Source organism: Heterodontus francisci, chromosome 1 (genome assembly GCF_036365525.1).
Source record: "Heterodontus francisci isolate sHetFra1 chromosome 1, sHetFra1.hap1, whole genome shotgun sequence".
Lineage (NCBI taxonomy): Eukaryota > Metazoa > Chordata > Chondrichthyes > Heterodontiformes > Heterodontidae > Heterodontus > Heterodontus francisci.
In genome coordinates this window covers 24,931,190-24,951,341 of record NC_090371.1, presented here as the reverse complement: position 1 = coordinate 24,951,341, position 20,152 = coordinate 24,931,190, and the positions used below count along the sequence as shown (strand labels likewise).

General features: G+C 43.5%; 1 protein-coding gene across 3 annotated transcripts in view; it reads right to left on the bottom strand.

The window, feature by feature from the left end:
* The window catches only part of atrn (attractin), a 481,933-nt gene that overhangs the window by 350,455 nt on the left and 111,326 nt on the right, over positions 1-20,152 (bottom strand). For all 3 annotated transcript variants that reach the window (XM_068028731.1, XM_068028732.1, XM_068028733.1), the window contains exon 4: positions 12,176-12,304. In XM_068028731.1, the coding sequence (XP_067884832.1) occupies positions 12,176-12,304 (129 nt within the window). The remainder of the gene's footprint in view (positions 1-12,175; positions 12,305-20,152) is intronic.

Here is a 20,152-nt window from a genome sequence, read left to right as displayed (position 1 = left end):
GTTTAGCAGAAATAATGCCGTCCCTATTCATTTAAAATTGTGATATTTTAACAAAAGACTAAAAACATGGACATAATAGAACCAAATTAAATACAAGTCACTATACAGTTCTCCCGATCATTGGGGGCACTTGCGCAAGCAGTTTATAAAGGGATAAACTGATCTTAACCTGCAGTAACCTATATTTAGATTTGAACAAACTACATCCAGACATTACTAATTCACATTCATTAACATGCACTTCTCCAGTTTGAGCAAATCACAGCTGTGTATATTAACTGGATGAAAAACTTAAAATAAAATCCAACACAAAATTTGAACCTTGATTTTTTTTGTTTAAAAATCATCCATAATTGCTACTTATTATGCAAAAGGTGGTAAAACATGTTTTAAGCTCTTCAAAATGAAGATCTTTAAAGTTGAGGATTTAAAATACACACAAAAAAGTGGTATAATCCAACTGCAAAAACAACTATTTTTGCTCCATTGAAACACAGCAAATACAGGTGGACCCGAATAGATGAAAAAAAAATTCAATCTTCGGCACACAATACTTTCACCACATCAATACCCATCTACAAACTATTTGGAGCTCACATTCTACAGCATCTGTTTCTAATCCCATTTACAGAAGTGATGACTAGTCAGCATTCACTATCCAACAAAAAGGTGATGAAACTAAAAATCAGCAGCCTAGATGGTACACATCCCACAGTGCTGAAGGAAGCTGAGAAAGACTGCAAAGTCACTAACTAACTTGACAAAATAAAAAGCAGAAAATGCTGGAAATATTCAGCAGGTCAGGCAGCAGCTGTGGAGAGAGAACCAGATTTCAGGTCGATGACCTTTTGTCAGAACTGGAAAAAGTTAGAAGTAATTAGCAGGTACAGAGGCAGGGAAAGTTGGGGTGGGGAGGGCAAGAAGAAAAGAGAGATTAAATAACAAAAGGGATGGTGGTCCAAGGCAGAAGGGCTGGCAATGGGACAAGTAAAGAAACAAAAAATGAGATAAGAGGAAGGATAAATGGCAATAACAGAATCAACAGCTGCTGTTCAAAGTACGGAATGAATGGGCAGAGGTTGTGATCTGAAATGGCTAAATTCCATGTTGGGACCAGAAGGCTGTAAAAGTGCCTAAACGAAACACGGGTGCTGCTCCTCGAGCTTATGTTGAATGCCATTGGAACAGTGCAAGAGGACAAGAACAGAGAAGTTCGAGTGGGAACGAGGCTAAGAATTAAAATGACAGGTCAGTGAAGCTCAGGGTCACGCAAGTAATCCTAACAGACGTATTCTGCAAAACGGTCACCCAATCTGCGTTTGGTCTCCCCAATAAAGAGCTGTCTGCATCGTGAACAGTTAATACAATATACTAAACTGAAAGCACAAGCAATTCGCTACCTATCTTGAAAGGAGTGCTTGAGACTACTAATTTTAAATCATAACCTCTGCACCTTCTTTTCTTCTCAGATATCAGCTGCAGCTGATGATGCTGCTTTTTCCATTGACACCTCCTGTAGACCTAGCTTTGGTTTCATTACTTGTCCCACTACCATCACCTTTTGCCTTGCATCATCATGCCCTTTGGTCTTTCCTGCCCTACAGTCTAACACAAACCTTCTCTTCTGTTTTTCACCCCCATCTCCCATTAAAACCAGTTACATGTCTAATTTCTCCAGTTCAGGCAAAAGGTCATTGACTTGAAATATTAACTCGGGTTCTCTCTCCACAGATGCCGCCGGACCTGCTGCATATTTTCTGCATTTTTTGCTTCTATTTCAGCATTAAAGGATAAATGCCACATGATTAAAGAGGTTGCTAGAGTCAGAAAGTAGAGATTAGGGATCAACATTTTTGGTTTGTTAAGACGTGGATCGTACCCCAGGAATCTGTGGTGGGGCTATTTTTTGTTTACCATTTATACAAGTGATTTAGACTTGTAAAAAAAGTTACAAAACCAAACGTTTGCTAAAAATTTTGAGCAGAGTGGGCCAACATGACAGACAATTTAATGCAATGGAATGTGAAGCAGTTGGTTGTTTGGCATCCTTCCATCTACGTAAAATGATGGACTCACAGCTAACAATCCATTTAGGTGGGGTGTCTTCTCTTGGTGCACCATTGAGGCGAAGTCCAATCCTGGAGAGGCAGGTTCTGCTGCAAGTGCTGCACATGAAGCTGCCAAGTGACGCTGCGACTTGTTTTTGATGTTGGCACCTGTTGCCAAGCTGCTGTTGCCAGTGGTCATCATGGGGTAGTGCACAGCAGTCTACAGGATATGTCACCATTTCCCTCTTTCGCCAGCTAGTGACACCCAGGTGTGATAGTCGACATTTAGGGCCTTCATGTCATGCTTGCAAACATCCTCAAAGTGCAGCTTTGGGCACTCCACTGGTTGACTAGTCCGGCTACCTCACCATACAGAAGGTCCTCGAGTATGCAACCTACTTCCATCCTGCAGACATGTCCAACCCACCGAAGCTGCCTCTGCTTGATTCGTGCCAACACACTTGGGCACTCTGCCTTTGCAAGGACTGCCGCACGTGATCATAAAGCAGTACACTTTGGGAAAAAGAGCTCAACAACAACCTAAATGCTAAGAGAGAACAGCACAGAGGAAGTGTCTTCGGGTGATATCGCTGAGTGGTAGTATACAGATGAGAATTAAGAGGCTAATTATTTGGTTGGGGATGGGGGTGGTATGGGTGATGCGGGAAGTCACTTTTTCTTTTATTCATTCATGGGATGTGGGTGTCGCTGGCCAGGCCAGCATTTATTGCCCATCCCTAATTGCCCTTGAGAAGGTGGCAGCTAACCACCACCACCTTCTCAAGGGCAATTAGGGATGGGCAATAAATGCTGGCCTGGCCAGCGACAACCACATCCCATGAATGAATAAAAAATAAAAAAGTGACTTCCCACATCACCCACTCCCAACCAAATAATTATCCCCTTAATTCTCATCTGTGTACTACCACTCAGCGATATCACCCGAAGACACGTCATCAGGTTCCAAATAGATGCCGACAGCACCCAGCTCCACCTGTCATAGTCCTGTAGTTTTTTTTCTCCAGGGAATATGCGGTTTGCCTTTAAGGCTTGCAAAGGATCAATACTGCTTTAAGAACCAGCAAGCCTCATAAGTTAGAGAAAATGCATTTTTGGTTGCCGTTGGAGACAACAATTTGGAGACTGCGATTCAAAGGGTGCATTTTCATTACCATGGATATAGCCACTTAGAGTGAGTGTCAAGCGATACGTTTGTGACAATTCAATTTTGAACTGATTTTTTAGTTGAAGACAGTCCATTCTAACAGACCATCACACAGACAGACAGCTGCGGTGTTTAGCACCTGAAAAAAGAGCGCTCAACCATTTAAACTGAAGGAAGGGAATTTTAGTCTGTAATTATCTCTCAAAATTCTAAAAAAATGTCAAGCCAAAACAGAGATCTCTGATAATTTAAACAGAAGGAAGGGAAGTTAGACTGTGACAATCTTTTATCCCTCAAAAACTCTAAAATCAGATTGATTCTATTGAAAGTGTTCGCAAGTTGTTAATTGTAGAAATCCATCGCGGAAGGAAGTTAGACTACAGACAGTTCTACTGTGGAAGAACCTTATTTCCCCATCGGACGGCTGTGAGAACTTCAAGCAACACTGGACTGTAAATTTGCAAGGATTCTAACTTTTCTTTTTTCAAAGTTGTTTATATCTTCATAGTGTTTAAGAATTTAGTTTTTCTAATTAAACTGTTAATTTGTTGATTTAAAAACACCTGATTTGGTGAGCCTCATTCAGGGGTTAATAGATGGTACAATTTGACTGGGTCTTTCTTTAACTTGGAAAGTTTAAAATGATACGTTAGGCGATCTGTGCCGTGATGGGATTGAATTAACAGTGCGGTTCTCCCAATTAGAATCATATATTTTGATTGGAAGCTTTGACTGGAGCAGTCGGTCGTAACACACCTCACCACCATATCTCTTGACCCCTCCATTGCTTCTACGTTGTCAGACTGCTTGTCTGACATCCAGTCCTGGAAACTGTTGAAATGACGTAGGGCATCAGAAGAGTCATGGATGTAGGTGGGAGGAGACTGGACAAGGTGATAAAAAAGCAGAATCAAGAGAGGAGGAAAAAAGATCAGTGGAGCAGGAATAGGCTGAAATGATGGGTCTACCGGAACAGTCCTATTTGTGGATTTTGGGAAGATAGAAGCGAGCTGCTCAGGGTTGCGGGATTATGAGGTGGGAAGATCTCCAGAAGAGATTAGGTCAGTGACAGTCCTGGAGAGTGGCTTGATGTTTGACAGTGGGTTCATGGTCCAGGGGAGATAGGAAGAAGTGTCTGAGAGTTGGCGCTCAGCCTCTGCAAGGTAGAAGCTGGTGCGCCAGACAAGAACAGCACCCTCCTGGTCAGCAGGTTTGATCACAATGTCAGGGTGAGACCTGAAAGAATGGAGTGCAGCAAGATCAGAGGGACAGAGGTTAAAGTGAGTGAGGGGTGAGGGGGGTGTGGGGGAAATGAAGACAGCCGATATCACGCTGACAGTTTTCAATTAAAAGATCAAGAGCGGGTAGCAGGTCAGAGGGAGGGGTCCAGGTGCAGTACTGGAAGTGGGTGAATGGGTCTGCTGGTCAGGGGAAGGAGTCTTGGCCAAAGTGAGCCCGGAGGCAAAGTGACGCAAGAAAACCTCAACACCATGTGAGTGCGAAATTCATTAAGGTGAAGCCGCAAGGGTATAAAACTGAGTTCTTTGCCAAGTTCAGATCGTTCAGTGTCAGAGAAGGGAAGGTGAGAGGGTATTGTGAATACACAAAGTGAGAGATTAGCAGAAGGGATGGGATCAGAGGGAAGGGAAGGAAATGGATAGAATGAACAAAACCACTGCCTTGGGGCTCCCACCACAAATTCTGTTCCTTTGCCACAAATTCCAGCCCCCTCACGCCATCGTCTCAGGGTGAATCAAACTGCAGATGAACTGAACAGATATTTTGCATCGGTCTTGACTATTGAGGATACAAGTAACATTCCAGAATTAGCTGTAAGTCAGGAAATGGATGGGAAGGAGGAACTCAAGCAAATTACAATCACCAGGGAAGTGGTACTGAATAAATTGTTGGAGCTGCAGGCTGACAAGACCCCGGATCCTGAGGGACTCCATCCTAGGGTTTTAAAAGAAGTGGCTAGTGAGATAACTGATGCATTAGTTTTAATTTTCCATAATTCCCTAGATTCGGGGAAGGTTCCATTAGATTGGAAAATAGCCAATGTAACTCTTTTATTCAAAAAGGGAGTGAGACAGAAAGCAAGTAACTTCAAGCCAGTTAGCTTATCAGTCTTAGGGGAAATGTTAGAAGCTATTATGAAAGACGTTACAGCAGGGCATTTAGAAAAGTTCAAGGTAATCAGGTTTTGTGAAAGGGAAATCAAATTTAGCCAATTTATTGGAGTTCTTTGAGGGAGTTACATGTGCTGTGGATAAAAGTGGGTGTATTGTACTTAGATTCCCAGAAGGCATTTGATAAGGTGCCACATCAAAGGTTATTGCAGAAAATAAAAGCTCATGGTGTAGGGGGTAACATACTGGCATAGATAGAAGATTGGTTAGCTAACAGCAAACCGAGATTAGGTATAAATGGGTAATTTTCTGGTTGGCAAGATGTAACGAATAGTGTGCCACAGGGATCTGTGCTGGGGCCTCAACTTTTTATGATTTATATAAATGACTTAGATGAAGGGATCGAAGGTACGGTTGCTAAATTTGCTTATGATGGAATGACAGGTAGGAAAGTAATTTGTGAAGAGGACATAAGGGGGCTACAAATGAATATGGATATTTTGAGTGGGCAAAGACCTGGCAAATGGAGTATAATGTGGGAAAGTGGGAAATTGTCCACTTTGGCAGGAAGAATAAAAAAGTATAGTGTCGAAATGGTGAGAGATTGCCGAGCTCCGAGATGCAGAGGGATCTGGGTGTCCTAGTGCATGAATTGCAAAGGATTAGCATGCAGGTACAGCACGTAATTAGGAAAGCTAATAGAATGTTATCGGTTATCACAAGGGGAATTGAAATACAAAAGTAGGGAGGTCATGCTTCAGCTATACAGAGCATTGGTGACACCACATCTGGAGTATTGTGTGCAGTACTGGTCTCCTTATTTAAGGAAGGATAGAAATGCGTTGGAGGCAGTACAGAGAAGGTTTACTAGATCAATACCTGGAATGGGTGGGCTGTTTCATGAGGAAAAATTGGACAGGCTAGGCTTGTATCCACTGCAATCCAGAATAGGAAGAGGCAACTTGATTGAAACATATAAGATTAAGCAGGGTCTTGACAGGGTGGATGTGGAAAGTATATTTCCCCTTGTGGGAGATTTTAGAACTCGGGGTCACTCATTTAAGAAAGAGATGAAGTGAAATTTTTTCTCTTGAGGGTCGTGAGTTTTTGGAATTCTCTTCCTCAAAACGCGGTGGAAGCAGAGTCCTTGAATATTTTTAAGGCAGAGGTAGATAGACTCTTGGTAAGCAAGGGGATGGAAGGTTATCAGGGGTAGGTGGAAATGTGGAGTAATCAGTTCAGCCATGACCTTACTGAATGGCGGAGCAGGCTCGAAGGGCCGAGTGGCCTACTCCTGCTCCTAATTCATACGCTCACAATCTTTTTGTTTGTATGTGCGATGTGAGCGTCACTGGCAAGGGCAGCATTGCTGCCCACCATTATGCTGTTGACAGGGTGGTGGTAAGCTGCCATCTTGAACCACTGCAGCCCATGTGGTGAAGGTACATCCACAGTCCGCTAAGCGAGTTGCAGGATTTTGACCCGCTGACCACAAAGGAACAGTCATATAGTTAAAAATAAGAATGGTGTGTGGCTTCAAGGGGAACATGCGGATGGTGTTCTCCCATTCATATGCTGTCCTTGTCCTTTATAAGTGGTAGAGGTCACGGGTTTGGAAGGAGCTGTCAAAAGGTCCTTGGCGAGTTACTGCAGTGCATCTGGTATATGATACACACTACTACCACTGTGCGCCGGTGGTGGAGGGAGTGAATGCTTAAGGTGGTGGATGGGTGGCCGAACAAGTGGGCTGCTTTGTCCTGGATGGTGTCAAGCTTCTTGACTGTTGTTAGAGCTGTACTCATCCAGGCAAGTGCAGAGTATTCCACCACACTCCTGCCTTGTAGATAGTGAACAGATTTTCATAGTCAGGTGGGGTGAGTTACTCAAAGCAGAATTCCCAGCTTCTGACCTGCTCATGTAGCCACAGTATTTATATGACTTGTTCAGTTAAGTTCCTGGTCAATGGTAACCCTTAGGATGTTGATGGTGGAGAATTCAACAATGGTAATGCTTTTCAACATTATTGGGAGATGGTTAGATTCTCTTTTGTTGCAGATGGTCATTGCCTGGCATTTGTGCGGCATGAATATTACTTGCCACTTATCAGCCCAGGCCACAATGTTGTACAGGTCTTGCTGCATGTGGGTATGGACTGCTTAAGTATCTGAGGAGTTGCAAACACTACTGAACATCGTGCAATCAACAGAGAACATCCCCACTTCTGACCGCATGACGGAGGGAAGGTCAGCTTTTTGTGGCCGAGACACACCTGGGCAATTTTCAGGTAGTTTAAGTAGATGCCAGTATTGCAGCTGTACTTGAAACTGAGCTGAACACAAGACCCCGGCAACCTGAGGGACAGGATCTATTCCCATTTGGAAGAAAATGGGCTTATCAGTGATAGGCAACATGGTTTTGTGCAGGGAAGGTCATGTCTTACCAACTTAATAGAATTCTTTGAGGAAGTGACAAAGTTGGTTGATGAGGGAAGGGCTGTAGATGTCGTATACATGGACTTCAGTAAGGCGTTTGATAAGGTTCCCCATGGTAGGCTGATGGAGAAAGTGAAGGCGCATGGTGTCCAAGGTGTACTAGCTAGATGGATAAAGAACTGGCTGGGCAACAGGAGACAGAGAGCAGCAGTGGAAGGGAGTTTCTCAAAATGGAGACGTGTGACCAGTGGTGTTCCACAGGGAGCCATGCTGGGACCACTGTTGTTTGTGATATACATAAATGATTTGGAGGAAAGTATAGGTGGTCTGATTAGCAAGTTTGCAGACGACACTAAGATTGGTGGAGTAGCAGATAGTGAAGGGGACTGTCAGAGAATACAGCAGAATACAGATAGACTGGAGAGTTGGGCAGAGAAATGGCAGATGGAGTTCAATTAGGGAAAGTGCGAGGTGATGCATTTTGGAAGATCTAATTCAAGAGTGAACTATACAGTAAATGGAAAAGTCCTGGGGAAAATTGATGTACAGAGAGATTTGGGTGTTCAGGTCCATTGTTCCCTGAAGGTGGCAACGCAGGTCAATACAGTGGTCAAGAAGGCATACGGCATGCTTTCCTTCATCGGACGGGGTATTGAGTACAAGAGTTGGCAGGTCATGTTACAGTTGTATAGGACTTTAGTTCGGCCACATTTGGAATACTGCGTGCAGTTCTGGTCGCCACATTACCAAAAGGATGTGGATGCTTTGGAGAGGGTGCAGAGGAGGTTCACCAGGATGTTGCCTGGTATGGAGGGCGCTAGCTATGAAGAGAGGTTGAGTAGATTAGGATTATTTTCATTAGAAAGACGGAGGTTGAGGGGTGACCTGATTGAGGTGTACAAAATCATGAGAGGTATAGACAGGGTGGATAGCAAGAAGCTTTTTCCCAGAGTGGGGGATTCAATTACTCGGGGACACGAGTTCAAAGTGAAAGGGGAAAAGTTTAGGGGGGATATGCGTGGAAAGTTCTTTACGCAGAGGGTGGTGGGTGCCTGGAACGCGTTGCCAGCGGAGGTGGTAGACGCGGGATCGATAGCGTCTTTTAAGATGTATCTAGACAGATACATGAATGGGCAGGAAGTAAAGAGATACAGACCCTTAGAAAATAGGCGACAGGTTTAGATAGAGGATTTGGATCGGCGTAGGCTTGGAGGGCCGAAGGGCCTGTTCCTGTGTTGTGATTTTCTTTGTTCTTTGTTCTCTATCCTCTCCATCACAGACCAACTACTTGCAACTCAGTACAGTCACCCATCTCGCCTCAATACTGCAACCTTCATGCATGCTTTTGTCATCTCAAGAGTCAACCACTCCAACTCCATCATGGGCAAGTTCCATCTTCCACCATCTAAATCCTTGTGGCATATTATAACTCATACTTTGTCAATTTTTGTCTGACTACGCCTATGTTGAAGGCACTGTATAAATGCAAGTTGTTTAATAAAATAACAGAGCCAGAGAAGATACTTTGAGGGGTAACCATAAGCTTGGTCAAAGAGATGACTTTTCAGAAGGGTCGTAAAGGAGGAAGGGAAGGTGGAGTGGTTGTGGGGAAAAGATAGGCAGTGAGCGTAATGCATTTTTCAGCAAGCTTCTGAATAATTGTTACCCTTTTAAAGAAAGCATCACAAGTTTTGTCTGATTGCATAACCTTGTTTAGGTGTTAGCCCTTCATGAGACCATGAAGTAAGACACCCAGTCTCCACTGGTTATCTTATGTTTACAGCATCAGGCACGGAAACCATTCATTCTTGTTTTTTGCTTATTGTGGAATGCGTGGTAGTTAGCAAGTAGCTGTTTGCCTTGGGAGACATGGAAACTGATAGACATGCAGTGACAGAGAAGGCTCAAGGTCCCTTAAACTAATGGCTGCTTTTGATGTATGCAAGCCTAGCATTAAAGCACAGATGTTACAATGTTCTCAGAGCAAAACGAGACAAGCTCAAGTGCTATCAAGGACACTAGGATTTGATCACCTCAGAACCTTGTGAATAAAAAGCTTTGCTGGGTTGCATCTCAACATCTGTCATTGTATTTTATAATAGTATACTTTATAGAAGCTTCACTTCTTGTATTGTTGCTTCTATAACTGTGGGATATCCTGCAAATTATTTTAAAAATTGTACATCTGCAAGGGACTCAAATATGCTGGCTAGTTTTTACATCAATGAAAAGCATTCAACTGCACAGTAACAGAAATGATCACCAACTACACACTACAGCATCATACCACCCTGCAAATTACAGGCTTAGCATCCTCATTGAATTTAAGAGGAACTCAGAAGGATGTGGTGTGAGGTCCCATTTCAAGGCTAAAGTACATAATTTCAGAACATCTGAGAAAGGATGAACTACGAAACTGGAGAGTGGTGTGTTCTCGTTGGGAGTTTTAAGCTACCCTAGTATTCCTCGAGGCAGGCAGTAAGAATTCAATCTTTCCTCAATGGAATTTATCAATCCATAGCAAGTTTAGGTCGGTCTCGCACTTTGAGTCTTATTTACTGCATCTTCATCAAAATCACTTTAATTTGCTCAGAATTCCATTGTGAAGTTGATTTAGAATTAGAATTTTAGAATTAGAACATTACAGCTCAGTACAGGCCCTTCGGCCCTCGATGTTGCGCCGACCTGTGAAACCATCTGACCTACACTATTCCATTTTCATCCATATGTCTATCCAATTACCACTTAAATGCCCTTAAAGTTGGCGAATCTACTACTGCTGCAGGCAGGGCGTTCCACGCCCTTACTACTCTCTGAGTAAAGAAACTACCTCTAACATCTGTCCTATATCTTTCACCCCTCAACTTGAAGCTATGTCCCCTCGTGTTTGCCATCACCATCCAAGGAAAAAGGCGCTCACTATCCACCCTATCTAACCCTCTGATTACCTTATATGTCTCTATTAAGTCACCTCTCCTCCTCCTTCTCTCCAACGAAAACAACCTCAAGTCCCTCAGCCTTTCCTCGTAAGACCTTCCCTCCATACCAGGCAACATCCTAGTAAATCTCCTCTGCACCCTTTCCATAGCTTCCACATCCTTCCAATAATGCGATGACCAGAACTGCACGCAATACTCCAGGTGCGGTCTCACCAGAGTTTTGTACAGCTGCAGCATGACCTCGTGGCTCCGAAACTCGATTCCCCCTACTAATAAAAGCTAATACACCATATGCCTTCTTAACAGCCCTATTAACCTGGGTAGAAACCTTCAGGGATTTATGCACCTGGACACCAAGATCTCTCTGTTCATCTACACTACCAAGAATCTTCCCATTAGCCCAGTACTCTGCATTCCTGTTACTCCTTCCAAAGTGAATCACCTCACACTTTTCCGCATTAAACTCCATTTGCCATCTCTCAGCCCAGCTCTGCAGCCTATCTATGTCCCTCTGTACCCTACAACATCCTTCGGCACTATCCACAACTCCACCGACTTTAGTGTCATCTGCAAATTTACTAACCCACCCTTCTACACCCTCTTCCAGGTCATTTATAAAAATGACAAACAGCAGTGGCCCCAAAACAGATCCTTGCGGTACACCACTAGTAACTAAACTCCAGGATGAACATTTGCCATCAACCACCACCCTCTGTCTTCTTTCAGCTAGCCAATTTCTGATCCAAAGCTCTAAATCACCTTCAACCCCATACTTCCGTATTTTCTGCAATAGCCTACCGTGGGGAACCTTATCAAACGCCTTACTGAAATCCATATACATCACATCCACTGCTTTACCCTCATCCACCTGTTTGGTCACCTTCTCGAAAAACTCAATAAGGTTTGTGAGGCACGACCTACCCGTCACAAAACCGTTCTGATTATCGCTAATGAACTTATTCTTTTCAAGATGATTATAAATCTTGTCTCTTATAACCTTTTCCAACATTTTACCCACAACCGAAGTAAGGCTCACAGGTCTATAATTACCAGGGCTGTCTCTACTCCCCTTCTTGAACAAGGGGACAACATTTGCTATCCTCCAGTCTTCCGGTACTATTCCTGTCGACAATGATGACATAAAGATCAAGGACAAAGGCTCTGCAATCTCCTCCCTAGCTTCCCAGAGAATCCTAGGGTAAATCCCATCTGGCCCAGGGGACTTATCTATTTTCACACTTTCCAAAATTGCTAACACCTCCTCCTTGTGAACCTCAATCCCATCTAGCCTAGTAGCCTGAATCTCAGTATTCTCAACAACATTTTCTTTCTCTACTGTAAATACTGACGCAAAATATTCATTTAACACTTCCCCTATCTCCTCTGATTCCACACACAACTTCCCACTACTATCCTTTTTAACTGTAAAATCATTCTAATTTACATATTGCTTGATACTTACTTGTATGTTATGTTAAATCCAGTCAGATTATAGGCAGCATCACTGAAAAAATGAAGCAAAGCATAGCCAGATCTTGAAACAACTTCAGGAACAGTCTCATTCCCATTCTTCTCAGGTACGATTAAACCACTGAGGGAGAAAAAGGGGAACACAAAAATTAATTGGTATTTTGGAAACTATAACACACTCAATTTGGCTGTTTGGTAGTACAGAACTTGAGTAGTGCTGAAAATAGAGACATGTTGTTGAAGCTTTTAATCTTGTACTCATCAGGACAATCTGAAAGAATGCCAATGTAAGGGAAAACAACAACTTTATACTGAGAAGAGACTGCGGTTTGGTTGGCAAGTGAACTCTGATTGGTAGAGGCGTTGCCATGGAGAATGCACCAGTTTACGGTAACTGACAGTTAACTGCCAAGCTTTGTTAGAAATTTAAACCATGCAGCTTGACTCTGATTGGTCAAGGCATTGCCCTGAGAAATGAACCAGCGAATGTCTGTCACTGATTTTGTTTAGCTGAAACAAGCGCAATGTTTGTACATATTCTTTCTGCAAAGCAGAGCAACAGGTGGAGCTAGCTGTTTCACACATACTATGCAGTAGCCACACATGTGGCTTTAGCCACAAACAGAATGCTGCCATCAAGCCAAAAAGATGTCTTGCCTATCACACAAATGAGCCTCGATATCTTGGAATTTCAATGCCCATGTGATGCTAGGTATATAGGCCATACATCCCAAAGACTGGTGGATTGCATCAATCAGCATGTCCCTTCCGCTGTGCGCAATGGGCAAGGTACAGGCTGTACCCAGCAGCCCGTGCTTGCAAAACGCAAAACAGTGTCCAACATTCGATGTGATTCCGTGATTGAACAAAAGTTGCTAAATAATCCTCAGTGTGTTATGAATTACGCTGACAACCAATTTAAGATGGTTAGTAAGGCTCGCAGTGTGGCGCACTTGCATGTACTGGAAGCTACATATATTAATATACAGGGCCCTGTTCTTTGCAGACAGAAATAGCATGTACAATCATTGCACCTGTTTCAGCTAAACAGAATAAGTGACAGCCATTCGCTGGTTCATTGCTCAGGGCAATGCCTTGACCAGAGTCAAGCTGCCTAGTTTCAATTTCAAACCAAGCTTGGTAGTTAACAGTCAGTCACTGTAAACTGGGCATTCTCCATGGCAACTCCTCGACCAGAGTTCACTTGCCAAACATTCAGCACTCTCTTCTCATACAGTATAAATGTGTTGTTTTCCCTTACATTGGTATCCTTGCGGATTGTCCTGACGAGTGCAAGACAAAAAGCTTCAACATGTCTCAATTTTCAGCAGCACTCAATTTGATTGAATCATGAAGTGTGCATTTCATTAAATCTATACAAGTTGGGGCATCTCAATAAAAACAAAATACTGCAGATGCTGGAAATCTGAAATAAAAACAAGAAATGCTAGAACCACTCAGCAGGTCGGGCAGCATCTGTGAAAAGAGCAGAGTTAACGTTTCAGGTCAGTGACCCTTCTTTGGAACTTCTCAATACGGGCATCTCAATACTTCAGTGCTTCAGCCAAGGATGGAACTGTGCCATACAAACAACTAAGATTCCAGATCTGTGCTAATACACAGATAGATCTCATCAGATCTATCTCAACGACGACAGCCAAGAAGGTATGACAATAATCTCAGTGCCCAGGGTCCAAGTCAAGAAAATCAGCCAGGGCTGTTGACACGTGAACACAAGGCGCAGGGCGGCACAGTAGTTAGCACCGCAGCCTCACAGCTCCGGGGACCCGGGTTCGATTCTGGGTACTGCCTGTGCGGAGTTTGCAAGTTCTCCCTGTGACCGCGTGGGTTTTCGCCAGGTACTCCGGTTTCCTCCCACAGCCAAAGACTTGCAGGTGATAGGTAAATTAGCCATTGTAAATTGCCCCTAGTGAAGGTAGGTGGTAGGGAATATGGGATTACTGTAGGGTTAGTATAAATGGGGGGTTGTTGGTCGGCACAGACTCGGTGGGCCGAAGGGCCCGTTTCAGTGCTGTATCTCAAAATAAAAATAAAATAAACAACCCGAAATGCACTCCTCCTGCTGGATGGTGATCATGTGCAAATGGTAGCAGAAGAGTGATGACAGCATTGGCATTGACCATGGCCACAATGTCATTGTCAATGTCAATGACAGATGTGGGCAAGGTACCAAAAGGTAACCAGCTTTCAGATAATTGGAGAATGCCTAAGAAAACTGGGATGACAGAAGAATTAAACAATTGCAACAAAGGAAAATGTAGCTGGTAATGAGGATTCAGACATAAGAAAATTGTGACACCATAATCTTAATTACTACATTGCTTAGAGTCAGAGTCATAGCACAGAAGGCTATTTGGCCCATCAAGACCATGCAAGCTCTGTACAGCAATACAGTCAGTCCCATTCGTCCGTTCTATCCCTGTAGTCCCCCACGTTTACTTCCCTCAAGTGCCCATCCAATTTCCTTTTCAAATCAATAATCATCTCTGCTTCCAGCACTATCGTAGATAGTGAGCTCCCAGGTCATTACCAAAAAGGTTCTTCCTCTTGCCCAAGTCTCCCTAGTCCTTGTACTATCTGCTAGATGGAACAGCTTTTCTTTGTCTATCTTATCCAAGCCTGTCATAGGGTTTTCAGATGCGATAGAGAGGGGGATAAAAGAAAGAGGGGGTGGCGGCAATTTTAGTCAAAGAAACAATTACAGCTGTGAGGAGGGAAGATGTGTTGGAAGATTCATCAAATGAGGCCATCTGGATTGAGTTTAGGAACAAAATAGGGGCACTCACACTACCCCAATATTAACTGGAATAGTATTAGTGTGAAAGGAATAGAGGTAGCAGAATTCTTGAGGTGCTTTCAGGAGAACGTTTTTGGCCAGTATGCATCAAGTCTAACAAAAGAGGACGCAGTTTTGGACATAGTTTTGGGAAATGAAGATGGGCAGGTGGAAGGAGTGGCAGTGGGAGAGCATTTTGGTGCTAGTGATCATAATTCAGTCAACAATTCTGGAAAAGGACAGAGAAAGAACAGGAGTTAGCGTTCTCAATTGGGGCAAGCCAATTTTACTAAGCTGAGGAGTGATTTAGCAAAAGCGGACTGCAAACAGCTACTTGAAGGTAAATCAGCGTCAGAGCAGTGGGAGGCATTCAAAGCAGAGATTCAAGGGATTCAGAGTAAACATGTTCCCAAAACGAAAAAGGGTGGCACGGACGGATCTAGAGCCCTCTGGATGTCAAGGAGCTTACAGGGCAAGGTAAAGGCAGAAAAGGAAAGTTCATGTCTGACACCAAGAACTCAAAACTACAGAAAGCCGAAAGTAGTATAGAAAGTGGAGGGTGAAATCAAAAAGGAAATTAGGAAAGCTGAGAGAAAGCAATATTGGCAAGCAATATCATGGTGAACCCAAAGATGTTTTATCAATACATTAAGAGTAAGAGAATAACTAAGAGTAGGGCCAATAAAAGACCAAAAAGATAACTATGTGTCGGGGCAGAAGGTGTTAGTACGGTGCTTAATGAATACTTAGCGTCTGTCTTCACAAAAGAGGGGAACAATGCAGATATTGCAGTTAAGGAAGAGGGGTGCGAAGTATTGAATGTGATAAACATAGGGAGAGGGGAAGTATTCATGAGATTAGCATCCTTGAAAGTGGATAAACCACCAGGGCCAGATGAAATCAAAACAAATAATCACAGAAAGTTTAAGGCACACAAAGAGGCCACTTGGCCCATCGCGTCTGTGCCGGCTGAAAAACGATCCACCTATTCTAATCCCACCTTCCAGCATTTGGTCCGAAGCCCTGCAGGTTACGGCACTTGAATTGCATATCCAGATTCCTTTTGAAAGAGTAGAGGGTCTCTGCCTCAACTACCCTTTCAGGCAGTGAGTTCCAGACCCCCAACACCTTCTGGGTGAAATTTTTTTTCCTCATCTCCCCTCTAATTTTTCTACCAATCACTTAAAACCTATGCTCCTCGTCACTGACCTCTATGCTAAGGTGAATAGACCCTTAACCTCCACTCTATCCAGGCCCCTCAAAATTTTGTACGTTTCAAACACATCTCCCCTCAGCGTTCTGAAGAACAACCCCAGCCTATCCAATCTTTCCTCATAGCTGCATTTTTCCAGTCCTGCCAACATCCTCGTAAATCTCCTCTGTGCCCTCTCTAGTGCAATTACATCCTTTCTGTAATTAAGTGACTGGAACTGCACATAGTACTCAAGTTGTGGCCTAACCAATGAGTTATACAGTTCCAGCAAAACCTCCCTGCTCTTGTATAGATACCTTTGCTAACAAATGAAGATGTACCTCAGGCAGTTAAAAGAAGTCAAGGAGGAAACAGTGGAGGTTCTGTCCATTTTCTAGTCCTCATGGGATGGCGGTGTGGTGCCAGAGGATTGGAGGACTGCTAGCGTTGTACCTTTGTTTAAAAAAGGAGCAAGAGATGGACCAAATAATTACAGGCCAGTCAGTCTGACCTCAGTAGTGGGCAAATTATTGGAATCAATTCTAAGAGGCAGGATAAACTGTTACTTCAAAGGGCATGGATTAATCAAGGATAGTCAGCATGGATTTGTTAAGGGAAGTTGTGGTCTACATGGATATTAGCAAGGCTTTTGACAAGGTCCCACATGGCAGACTAGTTAAAAAAATATATATAAAAGCCCATGGGATCCAGGGAAAGGTAGCAAGCTGGATACAAAATTGGCTCAGTGGCAGGAAACAAAGGGTAATTGTTGACGGGTGTTTTAGCTACTGGAAGGCTGTTTCCACTGGCGCTCTAAGTCCCCTGCTATTTGTGATATATATTAACGATTTGAAGGTAAATGTCAAGGGTATAATCAAGATGTTGGCAGATGACACAAAGATTGGCCATGTGGTTGAGAGCCAGGAGAATAGCTGGAGACTGCAGGAAGATATCGATGGACTGACTGATCAGGTGGGCAGAAGAATAGCAAATCGAGTTCAGCCTGCAGAAGTGTGAGGTGATGCAGTTGGGGAGGTCAAAGGAGGCAAAGGAATACACGATTAATGGGAGAACACAGAGGTGTAGAGGAAGCTTGGGGTGAATGTCCACAGATCTCTGAAGGTAGCAGGACAGGTCGATAAGGTGGTTAAGAAGGCAGAAGGAATCTTTTCCTTTATTAGCCATGACATAGAATATAAGAGCAGGGAGGTTATGCTGGAACTGTATAAATCATTCGTTCAGCCACAACTTGAGTACTGTGTGCAGTTCCAGTCACCTCATTACAGAAAGGATGTAATTGCACTAAAGAGAGTACAGAGGAGATTCACGAAGATGTTGCCAGGACTGGAAAAATGCAGCTACGAGGAAAGATTGGATAGGCTGCAGTTGTGCTCCTTGGAACAGAGAAGGCTGCAGAGAGATGTGATTGAAATGTACAAAATTGTGGGGAGCCTGGATTGAGTGGATGTGAAGCGCCTATTTACCAGAGCAGAGAGGTCAGTGACGAGGGGCATAGATTTCAAGTGGTAGAAAGATAAGAAGGGAGATGAGGAAATTCTTTTTCACCCAGAGGGTGATAGGGTCTGAAAAGGCAGTAGAAGCAGAAGCCCTCAACTCATTTAAAAGATGCTTGGATATGCACCCCAAGTGCCGTAACCTGCAGGGCCAAATGCTGGAAGGTGGGATTAGGCAGAGTGGCTCGTTTTTTGGCCAGCGCAGACACGATGGGCCAAGTGGCCTCTTACTGTGCCATAAACGTTCTATGATTTTATAATCTTGTACCCCCTCTATCAAATCTCCCCTCAACCTCCTTTGCTCCAAGGCCACTATCAACTTCTGCAAACCCACCTTGTAACTAAAATCCCTCATCCTTGGAACCATTCTGGTAAATCTCCTCTGCACCCTCTCAAGGAACCTCCTCACATCCTTCCTGAAGTGTCATGACCAGAACTGGACGCAAAACCCTATTTGTGGCATAACCAGAGCTTTATAAAGGTTAAGCATAATTGCTCTGCCTTTGTACTCATAACTCTATTTATGAAGCACAAGATACCATACGCTTTGCTGACTGCACTCCAAATATTTCCTGCCACCTTTAAAAATCTATGCACATGAACTCCCAGGTCCCTCTGTCCTTGCACACTCTTTAGAACAGTGCCATTAAGTCTATATTGCCTCTCTCTAGCCCTTCTACAACCTCACCACTTCACACCTCGATATGAAATTCCATCTGCCACTTGTCTGCCCATTCTGCTCGCCTATTTACGTTCTGCTTCAGTCGACTGGTATCATCTTCACCGTTGGCCATACTTCCAAGTTTGATTTTATTGTCAAATTTTGAAATTTTACTCTGTATTCCAATATGCATCAAAAAAGCAGTGGTCCTAGCACTGACCATTGAGGAACACCACTGTCCACCATCCTCCAGTCTGAGAAACAATGTACCACGATGCCCTGCTTTCTGCCCTAAAGCTAATTTTTTGTCCAAGCTGAACTGACCCTCAATTTTGTTAAGCAGCCTTTTATGTGGTACTTTGTCCAACACTTCCTTAAAATCCATATAGATATCATCCACCGCATTCACTGCATCAGCCTTCTCTGTAACTTCATCAAAAGAATTTAATGAGATCAGTCAAACACAATATGCACCTTTTACAAATCTGTGCTGGCTCTCTTGAATTAACTCACACCTCTCCAAGTAGCTGTAATTTTTTTTCCCTCATTATTGCTCCGAAAACCTTAAGCACCACTGATGTTAAATTGACCAGTCTATATTTTTTTTTAAACCAAACGGAGCCTGCTCAGACGCAGACCTGAAACATTAACTCTGCTTCTCTCTCCATAGATGCTGCCAGACCTGCTAAGCATTTCCAGCACATGGCTTTTATTTGAGCTGGCTCTAGGACAGTTTCAACAACAAGTCAACAAAACGTCGAGTATTGAATTTGAGGCTGCAACTCAAATAGCCTCCTGATACTGGCCGCCAAGGTTCATGTTAAAAATAACCAATTGGTTATGGTATCAGACGGCAAATGACACCCATTGATGCATGCAATGGCAGAATTCCTCAAAGGAAGGAGGAGAGAAAGATGACTGGAGTGGCAAAAACATTTTTTTTTTTTTGGAGAGTTAGATCACAGGTTTCTTGCTTAAGCGTAATCCAAATGTCAAGTTTGTTCAAATCATTACATGAACTACACAGAATATTCCCAAGGGTGAATCCATGACATTTCAGAAATGCTTCAACTTCATAAGATAACTCATGCATCATATAATTCCTTCAGCATTCAAGGGACAGAATTCACTATTCTTCTAGCTTTTCAAGAACAAAGAACAAAATTACAGCACAGGAACAGGCCCTTCGGCCCTCCAAGCCTGCGCCGATCCAGATCCTCTATCTAAACCTGTCGCCTATTTTCTCAGGGTCTGTATCTCTTTGCTTCCTGCCCATTCATGTATCTGTCTAGATACATCTTAAAAGACGCTATCGTGCCCGCGTCTACCAGCTCCGCTGGCAACGCGTTCCAGGCACCCACCACCCTCTGCGTAAAGAACTTTCCACGCATATCCCCCCTAAACTTTTCCCCTCACTTTGAACTCGTGACCCCTAGTAATTGAATCCCCCACTCTGGGAAAAAGCTTCTTGCTATCCACCCTGTCTATACCTCTCATGATTTTGTACACCTCAATCAGGTCCCCCACTCAACCTCCGTCTTTCTAATGAAAATAATCCTAATCTACTCAACCGCTCTTCATAGCTAGTGCCCTCCATACCAGGCAACATCCTGGTGAACCTTCTCTGCACCCTCTCCAAAGCATCCACATCCTTTTGGTAATGTGGCGACCAGAACCGCACGCAGTATTCCAAATGTGGCCGAACCAAAGTCTTATACAACTGTAACATGACCTGCCAACTCTTGTACTTAATACCCCGTCCGATGAAGGAAAGCATGCCGTATGCCTTCTTGACCACTCTATTG